Here is a 17016-nt window from a genome sequence, read left to right as displayed (position 1 = left end):
GTATATTAAACCTTGATTTCATAAGAAGATTGAACAGCAGACATGACCACTCCACTTGTTTCAGTTTTAATTTTCAATAAAAGTGACAAGACAGAGCTTTAGACCAAACTATTGGGAAAAAAAGTATTATGAACACTTAAACTTCAGTGTTTCATCTCTGTGAATATTAAAAATGCTTGCACTTCATTTGATGCTTTCACACCTATTTTGCAGTTCATTAAGGTCACAGGCTACTTTGTCAGTCCTATGTGAAGATGTCCTGATTCTCATAAAGCTTTACAAGAGACATCCCGTTAAGAAATTCGCTGAGGACTTTCTTTTACAAGATGTTTCAATGTTTGATTAAACTGTTGCTGTGAAGTCCCGGAGAAAAAGTATCTGAGGGTTTAATACTTACCCATTTTGAAGTTCATTTGTATTTTTTTTTCCAGGTTATTGAAGAGCAAAATGAGCATATACGGGAGCTTGAAGCCCAGATAGAATGTCTGAAAAGTGATCAAGAACGTGTGAAGAAAAAAAATGATGAGGAAGTAGAGCAGTTGAATGATGTAATTGATAAGCTTCAGCAGGAACTGGCAAATATTGAACAAAAAGTACCTGCAGACATTGCTGCTTTTCAAGAAGATGCTGACAGTCTGAAACACACACTTGAAACAGTTCTGGCAGAAAAGGAAGCTTTGGAGAAGCAAGTAGAAAACGTAAATGTAGAGGCATCTCGAACAAAGAATGAGCTTGAGGAAACTAAGTTAAAAATGAACCAGCTAAAGCAAGAAATAAGTATGTTAAAAAAAGAGCATGAAAGAATAACAGAGAAATATAAGTGTGCACGGATGAAAGGTGATAAGGAAAAAACAGAAGATAGGAGCAATGGGAAAAATGGAAAAGTGGAAGAAGGCTTATGTGAGAAGACAGAGTTGTTAGATCAATCCCAGCTTAGGTCTTCAAATGAGAATACAAGAGTCGCCATTAGCAAGATGGAGGTACAACTGCAGCAACTTCAGGTATGCATTAAGGAAAAAGATTCAGAACTGTTCCAGTCCTACAATGAAATAAAAGATCTGAAAGAGCAAGGCAAAGCTGAAAGAGAAACACTTAAAAAGAGGATATTAGAACTGGAAAAGACACTAGTGGAAAAAGTTGCTGCTGCTCTTGTGAGTCAGGTTCAGCTAAATGCAGTTCAAGAGCAAAGGAAATTCATGCAGGAAATTCAGGAAGGTTCAAAATGTGTGGAGGAAGCAAGCAAGAATGCCCAAACAGAGGGTTTGAGTGACAGAACTGAAAATGAGACGGAATCAAAATTATCACTCTTAACAGAGAGGCTTAGTGAGATGGAGGACCAACTGGCAATGGTAAATCGTAACTTGGAGCTAGAAAAAGAAAATGTAAAAGTTGCACAAAAGGAAGCTAAAGTAAAAGAAGAGAGACTCTTAGAACTTCAGCAATTAGTAGAAGAGGTTCAAGAAAGAAACAAAGGAGAGATTCAGAAATACGTTAAGCAAGAAGAAATGCAGACATATCAGGTAATTAGATGCCATTTTCTTTTGGCTTGTTTTCACTAAAATCTGTTATTTTATGTAAACTATAATGAATGAAACACATCTTAATGAGACTGGTGATAGAAATATTCTGCTGTGTGGGGTAGACCTTCATTTCTCTATTATTCCTGGAGTTACAAAGAAGAGAAGGATGTTATTTTAGGTGAACCCCACTATCAGTTTCCATTTTGCATTAAAAACACTTTGACTTTTCATGAATGTAGGGGTGATTTTGAATTTGGGACATATACTTTCTTATTCTTACTTTGAATTGACATAGAATGGAGTGAATTGCACTTTTACATGGCATGGAAGTAGAGAGGTAAAAAATTAAAATGATAAAAATTATCTAAGAGAGGATTCAGAATGATAAGGGAGTGATAGCAATTTGTCTGTACAGGGTTGGGTTTTTTTGGGGGGGGAGGAGGGAGGGAGTTGCTTGTTTATGTATGCTTTGATTTTGGTTTACTTTTTCTTGCTTTCCTGTCTTGTTTTCAAAGATATTTCCCATCAGTAATTTTTACCAGTATACATTTGTCCTGATTTCCATCCACCACTGGTTATGTTGCCTCTGAATTTAAAACCTTCAGTCAAAGTTGACTATGCTTGATAGCCCAAACATGGGCTTGATTGCTGAAACTCTTAAATTCAGAGACGTCATGGAACCCAGTGCTGCACCATGAGAGGTTCTAAGACCTTTCATTCAAATGCAGATTGAATGAATGTCATAAATATCTTATAAATTTAATAATATTATCAGACTTCATTTCCTACTCTCTGTTGACCTTCCTACCTGTGCTTTCTACGTGGTGTAGCCAATTTCTGCTTGCAGTTCAGTAAACTGTAAGAAGACAGTCTTTCCTCCCACACTTATCCAGTTTGTGGGAGTTAATCTAGGAAAATGGTCTTTCAGTCTTAATTTTTTAAGGCTATATTAATCCAATAACATATATTTGTTTTCCCCTATGGTCTTTTCATTTGTGGCTTTTGTAAGTTGGTGTGAAAGTGATCAGTGCTGTTAATACTTGACTCTTCGTAAGATTCTTCACCATTTTCCGTATCTTGTGTTGCCATGTAGGTAGGAGCACAACTCATGGAAAGTCAAAAAGAAAATGTACTTATTAATGAACTTGAACTAGAGCAAGTTAAAGAAGAAGCAGCTGCTGCTAAGGAAGAACTGAGCAATTACAGAGAAAAAGCAGAAAAACTTCAGCAAGAACTAGCAGTAAGAACCAGATTGTTCCATATTGTATTTAAAGCAAATGATTTTACAGGACTTACTGTGTAAATATGCATGCTATAGCTTTTTTTAATCTTGTACTGAGAATGCCACTAAGAAAAACGGTCACTCAGTACCTACTGTCAGTGGAATAGAGCTGATGCTGTAAACCAAATCTTAACTTATTGCCAGAGTACATAGTTTTACAGTCCACAATAGCGGATCTAGAGCTGTATTTCTTAGAAGATAATATTTGTTACATTGTGTCATAACTGCTTTAAAATAGGACTAAACTGAGCTCTAATGGTATAGAGGGTTGTCTGGGTTTTAGATTTTTTTTTTTAAGTATTTGGAAGGACTGCAATTCAGATTCTCCATATTTACAGATGAAAGAAGCAAGCCTGATACATCTTCAGGAAGACCTGTGCCAAGTCAAAGAGAACCTAGTTCAAGCAGAAGAGAGGCTTGCAAGTTATGTGAGAAAGGACAAGGAAATGGCAAAAACTGAGAGCAAAAAGGATGCAGAAATATTGTGTGATTTGTCAACCAGTGAGTCTACTATAATTAGAAAAAGCTCATCATCACAAACAGACAAGACTGTGGAAATCAACAGCTATAGCCAAACTTCAGTCCTTGTTAAAAATGCAGAAGTCCAAATTGATTTGCAAAATGGATGTTCTTCAGAAGAGATTGCAGAGATCATAAGAGAATTTACTGAAAAAATCGACCAAATGCAAGAACTCCACGCTGCTGAAATCATGGACATGGAGACAAGGCATATCTCTGAATCTGAAGCATTAAAGAGAGAGAAGTTTGTTGCAGTGCAAGTATTGACAGAAGAATGTAATACTTTAAAGGAAGTCATAGAAACTCTACGAGCTAAAGAGGCATGTATCCTATTTTATACTCATTGAACTACTGCAGTTCATGCTTTCGCTACTGCTACAGAAATTCCCATTTAAAGTCTGTTAAGTGTGAACCACCACATGTTCAGTATAAAGCTTTTACGTGTTCTAATGTTTCCATGGCCTAGGGAGAGATTGTGAACCCCTTCCTCAGCAATTTCAGTTTGGGAGCGTGCTCAACTATCAGGTGCTTTCTTGTGCTACTGCCTTGGACCTGTCCTGCTCTGTGAAGTGGGGACAAGTGTAGGTCACCGTATTGAATGCCATCTTTCTCGTCTCCATTTTGATTACTTTGATTGCAGGGGAAGCTGGACAAAGAGGCTCATATCATTTCCTGCTCCTTAGAATTAACTCCCTTACTGTGAGTGGGTGTGGGGTGATTAAAGATTTGATTGTTCTCTTTTCTTAAATATAGGGAATCCCAGTTTCTGGATTAGCACGTTCTCCACCGTATCAAGCTAGAGATGGAGGTTCTAGTGGTAAGAAACTTGTTTTTATAAATTTCAAACAGCATTATAAATTAAATCTGCTTTTTTAATATTAAGTTTACCATTAAAGAGTTTGCATTCGAAGAAATAAAAACAGCTACTCCCCAGATCGAAGCAGAAGACTGTCACACTAAGAAAAGGTGCTGAGCATGCCACGTCTATTAATTTGCTACGGAAGGAAAATGACTAGAGTGGAGATGAGTTGAGTCGAGGCATCAGATGCTAATTTTTTTCTTCCCACTGGAGTCCCTATATTCTTATATATTACATTATCTCTTTAGCATAGCTTCATCATCTCTGGAAAGAATGTAAAGCTACAGCTCCTTAGCAGTGGGAAATGATGACAGGTACTGACTTCTCCAAGACCAATAAAAATTATTAATATGATCCTTTTCATAGGCAAAGGCTAAGCATATTAAGGGGGGGTCATTTGACAGAAGTGTTTGTGCAAGTAGTTGTTTCTCTTTTAGAACTAAACTAGGATTTTTAAGTATGGGTTTTTTAGCTTTGCTTTGCTATTACTGCTTTGAAACTGAAAAAGAAAAACTATAAACAGGTAGTCTCCAGGCATAGGATCAACTCTGGTGACATGCGACCACTTGTTACAACAACAGACAAAAAAACTTTTTTGATGCCTGTTCTTCAAAGTTTCACAGTAATCCAGCTTTCATGTTTTTCTCTCCTTTTATTTTAGACTCCAGTTCAGACTGGAGTCAAGGAATGTGTCTTGCTCAGACCCAGGGATCTGATGTGATATCTGAAGGAGTAGATGAAGGTGAAACTTCAACAGATTTACTTCCAAAAAAAATAAAGGTAAAATAGAACTATTCGTTTTTACTATGGAACAAGAGTGATACTACCAAAAGCTTAGATTAGCTGCTGCTTGATTAGTGAAAAGAGAGCCATTTAAATAAGTTTTAAAGTGTCGACTATTTTAATACATTTTAAAATATTTCTAATAAATGATGTGCATTTTTGCATGTTAAATTAGATTAAATACGAGTTTTCTAACTGTATGCTTGTTCTCAATTATGATTATGAGAAATATAACTACTGTTAATTATAATTTATTGTAGTTATTGTGTATTAATGATAATGTCATGATCATATATTACACAATTTTATAGATTTTGTTATTATAGGTGTAGAATAATATCTATATTATGAAAGTAAACAAATGTGTTTGTTATAAACAGTAAGGGTATCATGCTTTTAATTACATTAAAAAAAAAAAAAGCAAGTCTTTTGCAACAAAGTCCTAGCTTAATAGTAATTTCAAAAAGTGAATTGCAAAGCTCACCTGCAAGCTTCCCAGGACTTTGTTTTTAAAATGTCAGTTTCCATCAGCAACCATTTTAAATTTTGAGTATTGTTTTGATAGATGAACTTTGGGAATTTTCATTTGAAACTGAGGAAAAATACACCTATTTAATAAGTTCTACTGTTTGGCAGATATAAAGGGTGACACTTCTGTCTTTGATATGAGGAAGCTTTGATATAAGGAAACTATAAATTGTTTCCTTATGCTGATCAATTTAGAAGTACTAGTATTCCCATATGTATGAAATCAGATGATTGTTATTATTGTTGTTGTTGTTGTTGTTGTTATTAGGACTGGCATTACTGATTTCTTTTTGTATTTATTGTAGGGTTTGCTGAGAGCAGTCCATCATGAAGGCATACAGGTGCTGTCTCTCACTGAATTTCCATATGGTGAAAGAGAGATGCCACCTCTTAAGCAAGAGCCAGAATCTTGGCTTGAGGAAAGGAAAGCTTTTCTAAGCACCATTTCATCTTTGAAAGACCTAATTGCAAAAATGCAACTTCATAGAGAAGCTGAGGTATAAATAATACCATAAGATTCTATCTAAATAAAAAATTATTTATGATAATCTTATAAGGCCCATTCACAATTCAGGTTTAAGTGCTCTAAATATACTTCTACAAGGCAAAAGATTTCAAAAATATGCAGTAAAACTGCATGTCCCACTTTCTGGTAATAAAATATATCTTAAATTACAGCTTGCATTTGTTCTTCTGTGCATTGATAGCTTTTGACTGTATAGATCCACCTTTTAAAATAATTCTATTTTGAAAGCATGTTTCCAGTAGCAGTTAAAGTAGATTTTCTAATGTTGTTATTTATTGGTGTAGTAGAATTTGGATGCTATTAAAAAGATACTGTACTGAGAGAAAAGAGGGGGAAAATTGTTTAAAATATAACACAATATTAATCAGTAATCTGTTAAAACTTATTAGGACTTGCCTGTCAAATTACCACAATTAGACTTTTAGATATATGTAGGTAGTTTCTATTACTTCTGCATTCCTTCAGCATGCGAAGTGGGGGGGATTAACTTTATATCATTATAAAATTAAATCTTCTTCCTACATAATATCTGCACATTACCACATAGCTCTGTGAGAGGAACATACATGTAACATCATAAAAATTAAAAGGATAGTGTGATACAGTAACATAAATAGTAACTTCACGGGGCTAAGTTTTCAGTTATAAAAAGCTAAATTGCTTCCATCTAAAACACAGATAAAAGTTTAGCATTTGTGCACGCAGAAGAAATCATAATGTGTACAATAAATACATCCATTTGTATGAATGAATATTACGTAGCTGTTGAGTAAGAAAAGCTCAATATTCCACTGAAAACACACACTTTACAGAAAATGATAATGACTATTCTTGATGTAATCTTTGGATTCTGCTGTTTAAATTGGTTTTATACCACTGTAGATTTATGCAAGTAGTGAATCTCCTGAAGGTGTCTCAGACTGGCGAGGAGAACTTCTGCATGCTATTCAGCAGCTTTTTGTGAGAGAACAAAATGTACTTCTTGCTGCGTTTCAAACTGAACTTGCAGAACTGGGCACAAGAGATGCAGTGATATTGATGAATCAGTTAGAGCACAGGCTACAAGAGCAGGTAATATAAAACATACTTTAGTCAAAGTGTGTTTGTCTAAAACATTACATTTTAATTTTGAATGTATAAATCCATTTAAAAATATGTATGTATTAATAGTAGCTTTGACAGTCTAAGGGTGAAAACAAAGTAAGACTTCTAGGAAGAAGAGGTGCCTTCAAAAAGAAAATGTGGTGCAGGAAAGAGATTTTTGTGTGCACAAGCTATAGAAAAAATACAGCCTTCAGAGATCAATTTGAATTAAACACAGTTGACCTGAGCTTGATTTCATTAAGTTAATTAGAATTATGTTACACGGTCTAAGAGAAAAAGGTAGCTTGTATATCTGAAGCAAGTTGTAAGAAAAGGAAGTGATAAGGCTGCTATGGGACAGAGAGAGGTCAGTTATCTCCTCTGGAACATGGAAGGATTAGTGAGGAAAATTACAATTTGCCATAAAAATGATAGCTCTTTTGATTCTATAATTCTGATGCCCAGTAGAGAAATAAAAATATAACAAGCAGTTCTTCCCAATATTATAATATTGCCTTAATTATGACTTAATTGAAAATGTTTTGAATATATATGCGCTACGAATATATAAGTAAGTGTAATATCCACACCATAGATAATTCTAATAAAATCTGGAATTTCACTTTTAAATGTTTCTAATGCTAATAGGCTACTAACCAGAGAGCAGCAATGGACTGTCTTCAGAATGCAGACAGAAGAAGTTTGCTGATGGAGATTCAAGTATTACATGCTCAGATGAACAGTAAGAAAAATAATCCAAAGAGAGAACAAGAGATTGATTCAAAAAGCCAAGGTGACTTCTGTGGTAATATATGTCTATTTCCAAATGCTTTCATGGCGGTGCTCGTAATGTCGTAGGTGAAAAAATACTGACTTTCTTTGCTCTCTGATTTTGATACCCATATTCTGAGCATGCATACTTTTCATCTTTTTCAATCTTATTGGACTAATTTTGCAAAAATTAAGATATGGTCTGTGTTCTTATGACTTGTATCAAGTTGAAAGTGATACAAAGTTCTTTCAATTGCTATAAAAAACGGGCTTGTATTTTAAGGTTATTTTCTGTGTATGCGCTTGAGTGTTTAGGTTCAACAGTTTTGAAATTATCTAAGTTGGGTAGTGAGTCATAATGAGTAAACTAAGAAGTAATTAGAATGAACAACAAAAAGTTCAGAGAACAGGTATACTTTAAGTAAATGCTCACTGTCAGTGTTTTGTCACAAAAATTTGGTCACAAGTATACATACATACCTAACTTCAGTTATGTTGGTCATAATCCAAATGATACATATTGATATGGTTGCACACTTAGCCTTTTAAAGAAGTTTAAGAGTTGAAGTGATTCTTCGAAAGTATGAAAGGTACTCCAGTATAAAAGGCATGGTTTTGCTTTCACTCCACTATTGAAAGAATATATTATTTTAAGATACCACTCTTGATAGCTTTGTGGTCATTCTTTGTGCTAGGGGAAACTTTACCCAAATAGACAAGTGTTGTTTGTTTACGAAGTAGTTTCCATATTAATGGTACTCTCCTTAGAAATGCTGGAGTACAATATGCAGCAGAAGCAGTCACAGATATTGGAGATGCAAGTGGAGCTCCGGAGTATGAAGGACAGAGCAGCTGAGCTTCAGGAACAGCTGAATTCAGAGAGAATGATGGGTGCTGAGCTGAAGAATGAACTTGCACAAGCCAAACTAGAGCTTGAAACAACCCTTAAAGCACAGCACAAGCACTTCAAGGACCTAGAAACCATCAGGTGTGGCTTTCAGTGCCAAACTTTCTGTGTTGACAGTGAAGATGATCTTTTCTATGTTGTCTCAAATTATAATACTGATTTTATTAAGGAAGTTGATCTCATGTAATGCAAATGCTTCTCAGTTTTTCTGTAAAACATATCTGACAAAAAATAGACTTCTGTTCCATTTGACGAAAAATGTAATTCTATAGTTTAAGAAGATCTGATTCATAGTTTGATTTAATGATTTAGTAATATCAAGTTTCTTTTTAAATTTTGACACATTAGACTACTGTATACAAGCTAATAAGTATACCATATTTATTAAAGCTTTTTTTGCTTCTAAAACTGAACATGGGAAAAAAAATTGCAGAGTTAGGATGACTTCCATATGAAATTCTATAACTTCGAAGTGTTGCTTTGGCATAGTCAACAGCAGAAGTAACAGGCCAAATATTTGGCACTCAGGAAAGCCATTGTTATTTATGCCTGTACCAGATGGATGTGCCCATGTACGGATTTTAAGATTTAGCTCAGAGATAACAAATTAAGACAGAGTTTAAATTGGTATTACTGTATAGATACCTTACAGCCTTTACAGACCATCAGGAGCAAGATTCTTTTGCAAATTGATGCAAAAGTGATTTGCAAAAAAATGAAAATTTAGGGCATAGATTTTTTTTTTCCCCCCAAGATAGATTTTTTTCCTTTGAGACATGTGTCAGCAAGATTCATTTCCCCTGCATTCTTTCAGATTTTGGCCAGTGACTGGATTAAGTTGAACACTAGCTGCCTCTGAGCATTTTAATAAAAAATGGCAGCTACAGAGTTAGCACTTTCTGTCATTTTTGAGCTATGCAACTCTTTTTTTGACTTAGGCTTGTTTTTCTAAATTGGCTTTTCACTCTACTACACGACCAGTGTTTTCAGTGCACAAGATGGAATAAACATCAAGTAAGTGATGTTACCGTGATAGGACTAGAGCCATTGTCTAATCTAAAGGTTGCCCATTTCTCTTTTAGGACTGAAGTTAAAGAAAAAGCAGCTGAGCTAGATATTCTTAAGGATACAATGGCCAGCGAACAGAAAAAATCAAGAGAGCTACAGTGGGCTTTGGAAAAGGAAAAAGCTAAAATGAAACGCAGTGAGGAAAGAGGAAGAGAAGAGCTTGAGGTATTCCATAATCCCAAATGGCCTGGAACATCAAAGAGCATGCAAATATTCTTTTGGTTAACATTTCATCTCAGCTTACATTTCTGTCTAATGTGTACTCCATGTTGCGTTTTCAACAGCAGCATTATATCATCTAGAGCTGAAGAAAGATGTATAGAAGCTGTGTGGCAAAGAAAGAAAAAGGCCTGATGCAAATTCCATTTAAATCAATAGGAATTTTACAATTGCGCTTTCCAGGGCCAAGATGAAAAGATTCTACTTTTTATAATAGCCCTCAGATATTCAAGGGGACAGGACACTGCTAACATGGCTACACCTAGCCCCCACCACAACCTAACTCATAAAAGATAGTATTTAAGAATATTATTTAAGGAGATATATTCTTTGTCTCCATTTTAAAAGTCAGCAGTTTCACCTCACGAAAAACAAACTAGGGAGTTCACTTTAGGAGAAAATGTATTAGTAGCTTCCTTGGTACCTCTGCAGTATCTGATATAGTGAGGGAGAGAACAGGTATCCTAGTACAAGTATTAAGACAAAAAAGCAATCACTTTAACAGCATAGATTTATTTGCAACTTGAAATCTTAACTTGCAAAATCACTTTCACAGTTTTAGAAAGTAAAAGCAGCTAGTTAACTTCAGAACTGCGGCCGTTTCTATCTCATTAAGAAGTATATCTTAGAAATACTCTTTTATGAGATGATCTGATTTTACAGTAAAGACACCTGTAATATATTTTAATATCAGATGTAACTGCAGCATTCAGAGTATTGTCACATTAATTGTGAATAGCAAAACTTATTAAAAGCAACATGTGTAGCGGTAGCATATTTGCAATTTGCAGAAGGTAATGGAAAGTATACACAAACGGCTTTAATCAATTCTTTTCTTCTGTTTTCTTGTGGAAGGATTTAAAATTTTCACTTGAAGATCAAAACCAAAAGAACTTGCAGTTAACTAAACTTTTAGAGCAAGAGAAACAGCTGTCAACTGATCTGCAACAGAAAATTGAATCCCAAGAAGCACTCAGTGCTGCCCAGCTGTCACGTGAACGAGGCCGTAATTCTGAGTTGCAGGTGCTTCTTGAATCAGAGAAGGTTCGAGCTCTCGAAATAAGCAGTGCCCTAGAAAGGGAAAAAGAGCTATGTGCTCAGCTTCAAAGTGCTGAAGATAAGGGGCAAGCTGGAACACCTAATCCATCTGAGGAATTACTTAAAGAGCTACAGAAACAAATGGATGAAAAGCATGACCGTATAGTGGAGTTAGTAAGTGAGATGGAGAAGTATAAACTGGAATCTGTGCAAGTGAGACAGCAAATGGAAAAAGAAAGGCAGATCCAGAGGAAAGCATTACAAGCAGAACAAGATGCTAACATAACAGCACAGAAGAAACTCCATGAACTGGAGTCCAAAGTAGAAGACCTTCAGTGGCAACTTGGAGAAAAGAAGCAAGAAGTTCATAAATTAGGGAATGAAATAAAGAAGTTGCAGGAAATAATCCAAGAATTACAGAAAAAAGAGCAGGAGAGTGAAGGAAAAAAAGAAGCCGAAAGGACACCAAGCCACAATCCAAATGAGGTACAGTAGGACTGAGAGCAATGTGTAATACTGAACTGTGCAATTTAGCTTTTAATTCTTTTGTTCAGTTAGCATTGTGTGTCACTGTGCCTTTACTCAATCTATAAAATAGCCTGCAGATTCAAAAATATGGGCACCAGAGAAAGGGAAAGGGAAAGCATTCCAGTTTTGCTACCTAAAATTATTCACACACATCCTCTGAGAATGAAGCTATAGAGGTGTGTAAGGAGGAGCGTGAGCAGGAGAAATACATCTGAATGTATACACACACTTTGTGTCTCAGTATAGGAAAAGAATATTCCCTGCACCCAGTCACAGGAATGAGCTATTCCTACTCAGGAATGCACCAGGTCAGTGCTCTTAATCTTTAGTGCAAAAACCACAAGTGGTCTTTGAAACATTTAAAAGTGATGTCCCAAGAACGTCAATAATTAAATGAGTAAGTAATCAAATAAGCATATGCATAAATATGTATAGAGGTAAAAAATTAATTTAAGAATTTAGCCTAATTTTTAGATGAATGAAAGTTGGAACCACTGTTGCCTGTAAATTTTTCTCTCTTTAGAAACTTCCCTGTAAGAGATAAGTGTTGCTGGATGCGTGATTTGTGGATAGACCCAGAGAGGGTTGGCAGGAGACTTGCCTCTTTGCTGACCGTGTTTTTGCCCATCCTGCTGTCATTCCATGCTTTTTGGCAGCTGTCTGTCTGTGGAGCCAGGAAGGAAATGTTTCTCTTCATCTAATTTGGCTACTGGTTTTAATCTTCTGAAGCATTGGAAACTACCCACAGCTAGAGGCAGGATGTTGAGTGTATTGATAACTGTGATAGCATCAGCCTTCCTGCCAGGCTCAGTTTGTGCACCTTGCTCTTCTGCTCAGAGGTAACTGCCAGCACTGCGGTCAACGAAGAGTCTTCCCTTGGATCCGGTTGGCAGTGGCTGTTGGGGCTTTTCCCCCTCCTCGGCAGCAGACAGTATGATCTGCTTTCCAGGATCTGCCTGGAGTTTCAAATAATGAATCTCCTGCTGCTTCCTATGACATTTGCAACACCCTGCTTTTTTTCAATGGTACCACACTGTGGTCAAATATCCAAAGGCACAGCCATAGACTCAGGTTTCCTTGTGAGGGCTAGCAGTTCTCCATGGCCAGTGTCGGGCGGGGGGAGTTGTTGGTGCGGGTGAGGAGCACATGTTCAGTGCATTGCTTCTCTTGTGCCAGCATCAGTGGTATTGTTGCCTGTGACTGTGGACTGAGCTTCATCACTGTGGTGGACTTTTCCAGTCGTGTTCCTCTGACTAAGGATTGGTCGCCAAAACACATGGGCACAGTTGCCCAAATTCCATGCACAACTGGTAAAGGAGCTGCTGGCGGAAGAAAGAGAAGCTTGCTGGCTTCCTGCCGGCTGAGTTCGTGGAATGGATTCACACTGTAGCTGTATGATTGCTAGATCTTAGTCAAGAGAGGCATCACACTATACCATTCACAAATAATAATTTAGTGGTACGCTACAACAGCAGTGTAGTCACACTAAACTCCTTTCTGTGTCAAAATTGTTTGTTCTTCAATTTCTGGGTGTGTTTCAGAATCAAATGTGTCCATTTTAAAGCACTGGCCCACATGCATTCTATACATATATATATAAAAATACTTATTCATATACAGACTACCTGGGATACACCCAATGACAGAACAAGAAATTGGGTTCTCCAGCAAAAAATGGAAGGAGCCGAGACAAATGAATCAACCTACCCCACGCTGACGGGAGGAGGAGATCTCTCTGCTGCTACTGAAATTCTGGAAAATGTGAGACAAAAGCTGCAAAACGCATCTCCAAAGCTGAAGCAGTTGGCTCGGAAAGCTGCTAGCAGGTTAGACCAGTCTTCAGCTACTTGGTTTTGTTAATAGCAACCAGCAAGCTAATATATTGGGTTTTAATCATAATTCACAGACTGCAGGCCTAACTGATTTTGGAGTTGTTCTAGTTTTATAGTATATGCCATTATGTGAGACACGCTGATGTAAGACAGGATCACAGAGTATCAAGTGCTGCTGTAAATCTTACATGTTTAATATGGTCCTTTATAAGTTACAGCAAAATTGTTTTTTTTTCCTCTGAAAAGTGATAAAATTTATTTGGGCATGGTGTAGGTAGATCATTTTAAAACAATTTAGTAATGAAATAATTCACTGTATAAGGGGACGAATATCAGGATTATTGGTATGGCTCATCCCCCTTGCTTCCCCCAGAAAAAATTAATAGTTTATGGTCAAGTGAAACTGATCTTGATTCTTATTTTCTCGGTTACTATCTCCTTAAGAAAAAAAAAAAAATAGCATGGTACCAGGTCCGTGGGAGGTTTGAATCTGTTTTTATTTTGCTGTGATGGTGATTTAATATTAAACATTCATTCTGAAACATTTGAGCAAAGCAAAATGCATTATATCTTGAAAATACCCAAAGATTTTGCTCACACAGATTCAACATATTTCTGGGAAGCAGAACCACATTTTTAAATGTGCTTCGTGTAGAACATCCTTTTCTCAAAATTAGTGGAAACTGTTCTATACAAATTCTTTATAGAATCGAGCCTAAATTTCATTTAGACTCTAATTTCATTTAGAGTCACTGAGCAGTCTTGAAAATGTTGCCATGTCTCCAGTAACTATCTGAAGTGACTTGCTAACGTCCCAGGGCATATGGATCGATGGAAAGTCCTGTCAGGCTGGCTCGTGGTGTCAGACTATACCTGCTATTGAAACTGTCACTTTTGTTTCAGATTACAGTTTGAAAAAGCAGATGATCAAGACTTCATTGCAATACAAAATGCTATTGAAGAAGTTATTTCAGAGCTGCAAAAACTGCCTGGATTGTCCTATCTGGACGAGGTGAGAGTGCAATGTTGTAACTTTGGTGGGAGAGTTTGGATGATGAGCTGTGAGCGGAAACCAGCTGTTTCACCAGCCAGGAGTTGTTAAGTCTGTACTTATCCAGCTCTGTACTTTATAGAGGAAAATCTGCTCCAGTGAGTGTTCTGATTTGGAGTTGGTGAAGTGTAAAAACCCCTTTCCTTTTATTTTTTCAATTTTAATTACCTTAAAAGTGAATTTTCAACTTTCAAATTAAAACTTTTCCAGTTTAATTACACATTTTTGGATCTCATGGCTTTTTCTTTAAGAAAAGATATTTTCCTTTCAGCAGTATTTCTGTAACTGAGGAAACTTTGCTCAGTACTTCCCAATATTAAAATCAACATTTAATATTGTGTTGATACAACACATTTACTTAAACTGCCCTGCATTTACCAAAGGAAAGGCAGTCGAAGACTGAGTAGTGTGCACCTGTGTAAAAAATGAAATGAGGTAATCTGTTACAAAGACTTCAGCAATATTTGATTTTAACTGAGCTTGGCTAGGTCCTTACCTGCATTTTAAGCAAGTGTTTTCAACATGATTTGAAAAAAGCTTTGAGGGTTTTCTTTTCCTCTAAGTTAGATAAATCTAAACATAGTAGAAAAGCTTTGCAAATTGTTATAGCTGATACAATTGAGCTTGCGTGAAAATATTCTGCTGTGATATGCGGGATAAGCATAGAAGAGAAAGTCACATTACTCTATAGTTTACATGTACACTTATGTTTTCTTTATATAAGTTATTATGAAGTTATTGTCATTATCTATACAAATTTTTCACTGTAAGCCAGTTATTTTCAAGTTGGCAACTTGGATCTAATACAAGTTGTGTTTGGTTTTCTTTCTTCCTTCTAGCTGAAGCTCATTCTACCTCCAGGGACTCCATCTAGCTCATTGACTGAGAGGCTGCTGAGACAGAATGCTGAGCTGACAGGCTTTGTCAGCAGACTGAGTGAAGAAAAGAATAATTTGAGGAATGCTGTTATGAAACTGGAGGAAGAACTGAGAAGATACCAGCACAGACAACCTTCTGGAGACTACGTATGTCCTTAGTGGTGCTGATATAATGATGTATATATAGGCATAAAAGCATCATTCTTAGTCCTAGTCACCTAAATGGGAGTGATCAAGCTGTCTGTCTTTCTTGGCTTCCCTCTGCAGAGTAAATAGGTGTGAGTTATTCTTCTCCTGTGGTCAATATATCTCGACTCACTCTGTTTACTGTAAACTTTGTGATTTTACCCAGCTTCTTTTTGTTAATTGCTCTTTTCTTTTAAATTCCGTGTGCTTCTCTTTTTGATCTGTATCTCATCACCGTGATGAGTAGCAAATAGATCAAGACAGTTTCAGGATCATGAAGCTAGTATGATCCAATGGGGGGGATTTTTTCTGGAGAAGGTATATTTTTCTAGGACATTGATCAGGCTTCTAAATTCACTGCTTCTGAGGTGCTAGAATGCAAGAGTGGCCTCAAATCCAATCAGTGGGTAGTTTTTCTCTCATTATTTTTATGAGCTCTCCACCAAACCAATGACTAGAATGACACAGCTCAAGCATTTCCAAACTGTGTGGTTCAAATTCAGTTTCTTTTGTCTTCAGTCTTCTAGACGCTCATCGGACGTTGGAATTAATATCGATACTCTTGTTGCCTCTGAGAAGGAAATTTGGAACAGAGAAAAGCTGTCACTGCAGAAATCTTTGAAACAAGCCGATGCGGAGCTCTCCAAGCTGCGAGCAGAGCTCAGGAGCGAAGCTTTCCTCAGAGAACTGGGATCAGATTCTGAAAATGCTGTTTTAAGGGTAGGAAGACTTTGTTGCCCACATACTAACTAAAGCTGCTTTTTTCATTTTGATTTGGGCCTATTTTTCATTGTGTTCACTCTGCTTATTCTAAGTAAACAGGTATTAATTCAGTTTCAAAATTTTCATCCTCAGATACCTGACTTTTAGTTTTTCTCCCCAAGAATGATGTGTAAGCACCTATGTTGTCCTTTTGTGTGTGCTCTATTTCTTGCTGCTTAGGTGATCGTCAAATTATGAAGCTACATTCAACAAGTGTGAGCAGTAGTGCAGTCTTCTCCACAAGAAAGCAAGAAATGAATAATCACAGAAATGCTGTAGGAGTAATGACGTCAAAAGTCATAGAACTGTAATAATTCTTGGAGCTTATGGGGCCTTTTTTTTTTTCTTGTTATAGAGAGTTTATGGCAAATACCTACGAGCAGAGAGCTTTCGGAAAGCTCTCATATATCAGAAAAAATATTTGCTGCTGTTACTAGGCGGATTCCAGGAGTGTGAAGAAGCCACGCTGGCCCTCATTGCACGAATGGGTGGACAGCCTTCCTACACAGACCTCGAAATCATCACACATCATTCAAAGGGTTTTACAAGATTTCGCTCTGCAGTCAGAGTGTCCATCGCAATTTCAAGGTAAACTGGAGGAAGTTAGATTTCGAACAGATAGGACTGTGCAGTTTAATGTATACTTTTCTAGCTCTCTAGTGGAATCTAGAAATTC

The 17016-nt window shown here is 36.6% G+C and overlaps 1 protein-coding gene across 16 annotated transcripts in view; it reads left to right on the top strand.

The window, feature by feature from the left end:
- The window catches only part of AKAP9 (A-kinase anchoring protein 9), a 120720-nt gene that overhangs the window by 99172 nt on the left and 4532 nt on the right, over positions 1 to 17016 (top strand). For 15 of the 16 annotated variants that reach the window (XR_012672695.1, XM_075143801.1, XM_075143795.1 and 12 more), the window contains 16 exons: positions 432 to 1520; positions 2614 to 2760; positions 3141 to 3641; positions 4075 to 4138; positions 4842 to 4960; positions 5797 to 5988; positions 6900 to 7088; positions 7749 to 7893; positions 8640 to 8859; positions 9861 to 10011; positions 10921 to 11589; positions 13252 to 13457; positions 14367 to 14475; positions 15354 to 15539; positions 16098 to 16298; positions 16696 to 16928. Coding sequence is in view for 14 of the 16 variants with exons in the window: in XM_075143801.1 (XP_074999902.1) it covers positions 432 to 1520; positions 2614 to 2760; positions 3141 to 3641; positions 4075 to 4138; positions 4842 to 4960; positions 5797 to 5988; positions 6900 to 7088; positions 7749 to 7893; positions 8640 to 8859; positions 9861 to 10011; positions 10921 to 11589; positions 13252 to 13457; positions 14367 to 14475; positions 15354 to 15539; positions 16098 to 16298; positions 16696 to 16928 (4421 nt within the window). In the remaining 2 variants the exon portion in view is untranslated. Of the gene's footprint in view, positions 1 to 431; positions 1521 to 2613; positions 2761 to 3140; positions 3642 to 4074; positions 4139 to 4841; positions 4961 to 5796; positions 5989 to 6899; positions 7089 to 7748; positions 7894 to 8639; positions 8860 to 9860; positions 10012 to 10130; positions 11590 to 13251; positions 13458 to 14366; positions 14476 to 15353; positions 15540 to 16097; positions 16299 to 16695; positions 16929 to 17016 lie in introns of all 16 variants that reach the window. The other variant, XR_012672696.1, reaches the window with a different exon arrangement.

The sequence above is a fragment of the Calonectris borealis genome, chromosome 2 (assembly GCF_964195595.1).
Source record: "Calonectris borealis chromosome 2, bCalBor7.hap1.2, whole genome shotgun sequence".
Taxonomy (NCBI): Eukaryota; Metazoa; Chordata; class Aves; order Procellariiformes; family Procellariidae; genus Calonectris; species Calonectris borealis.
The sequence above is the reverse complement of the archived record's forward strand: the minus strand, read 5'-3'. Positions and strand labels throughout refer to the sequence as shown.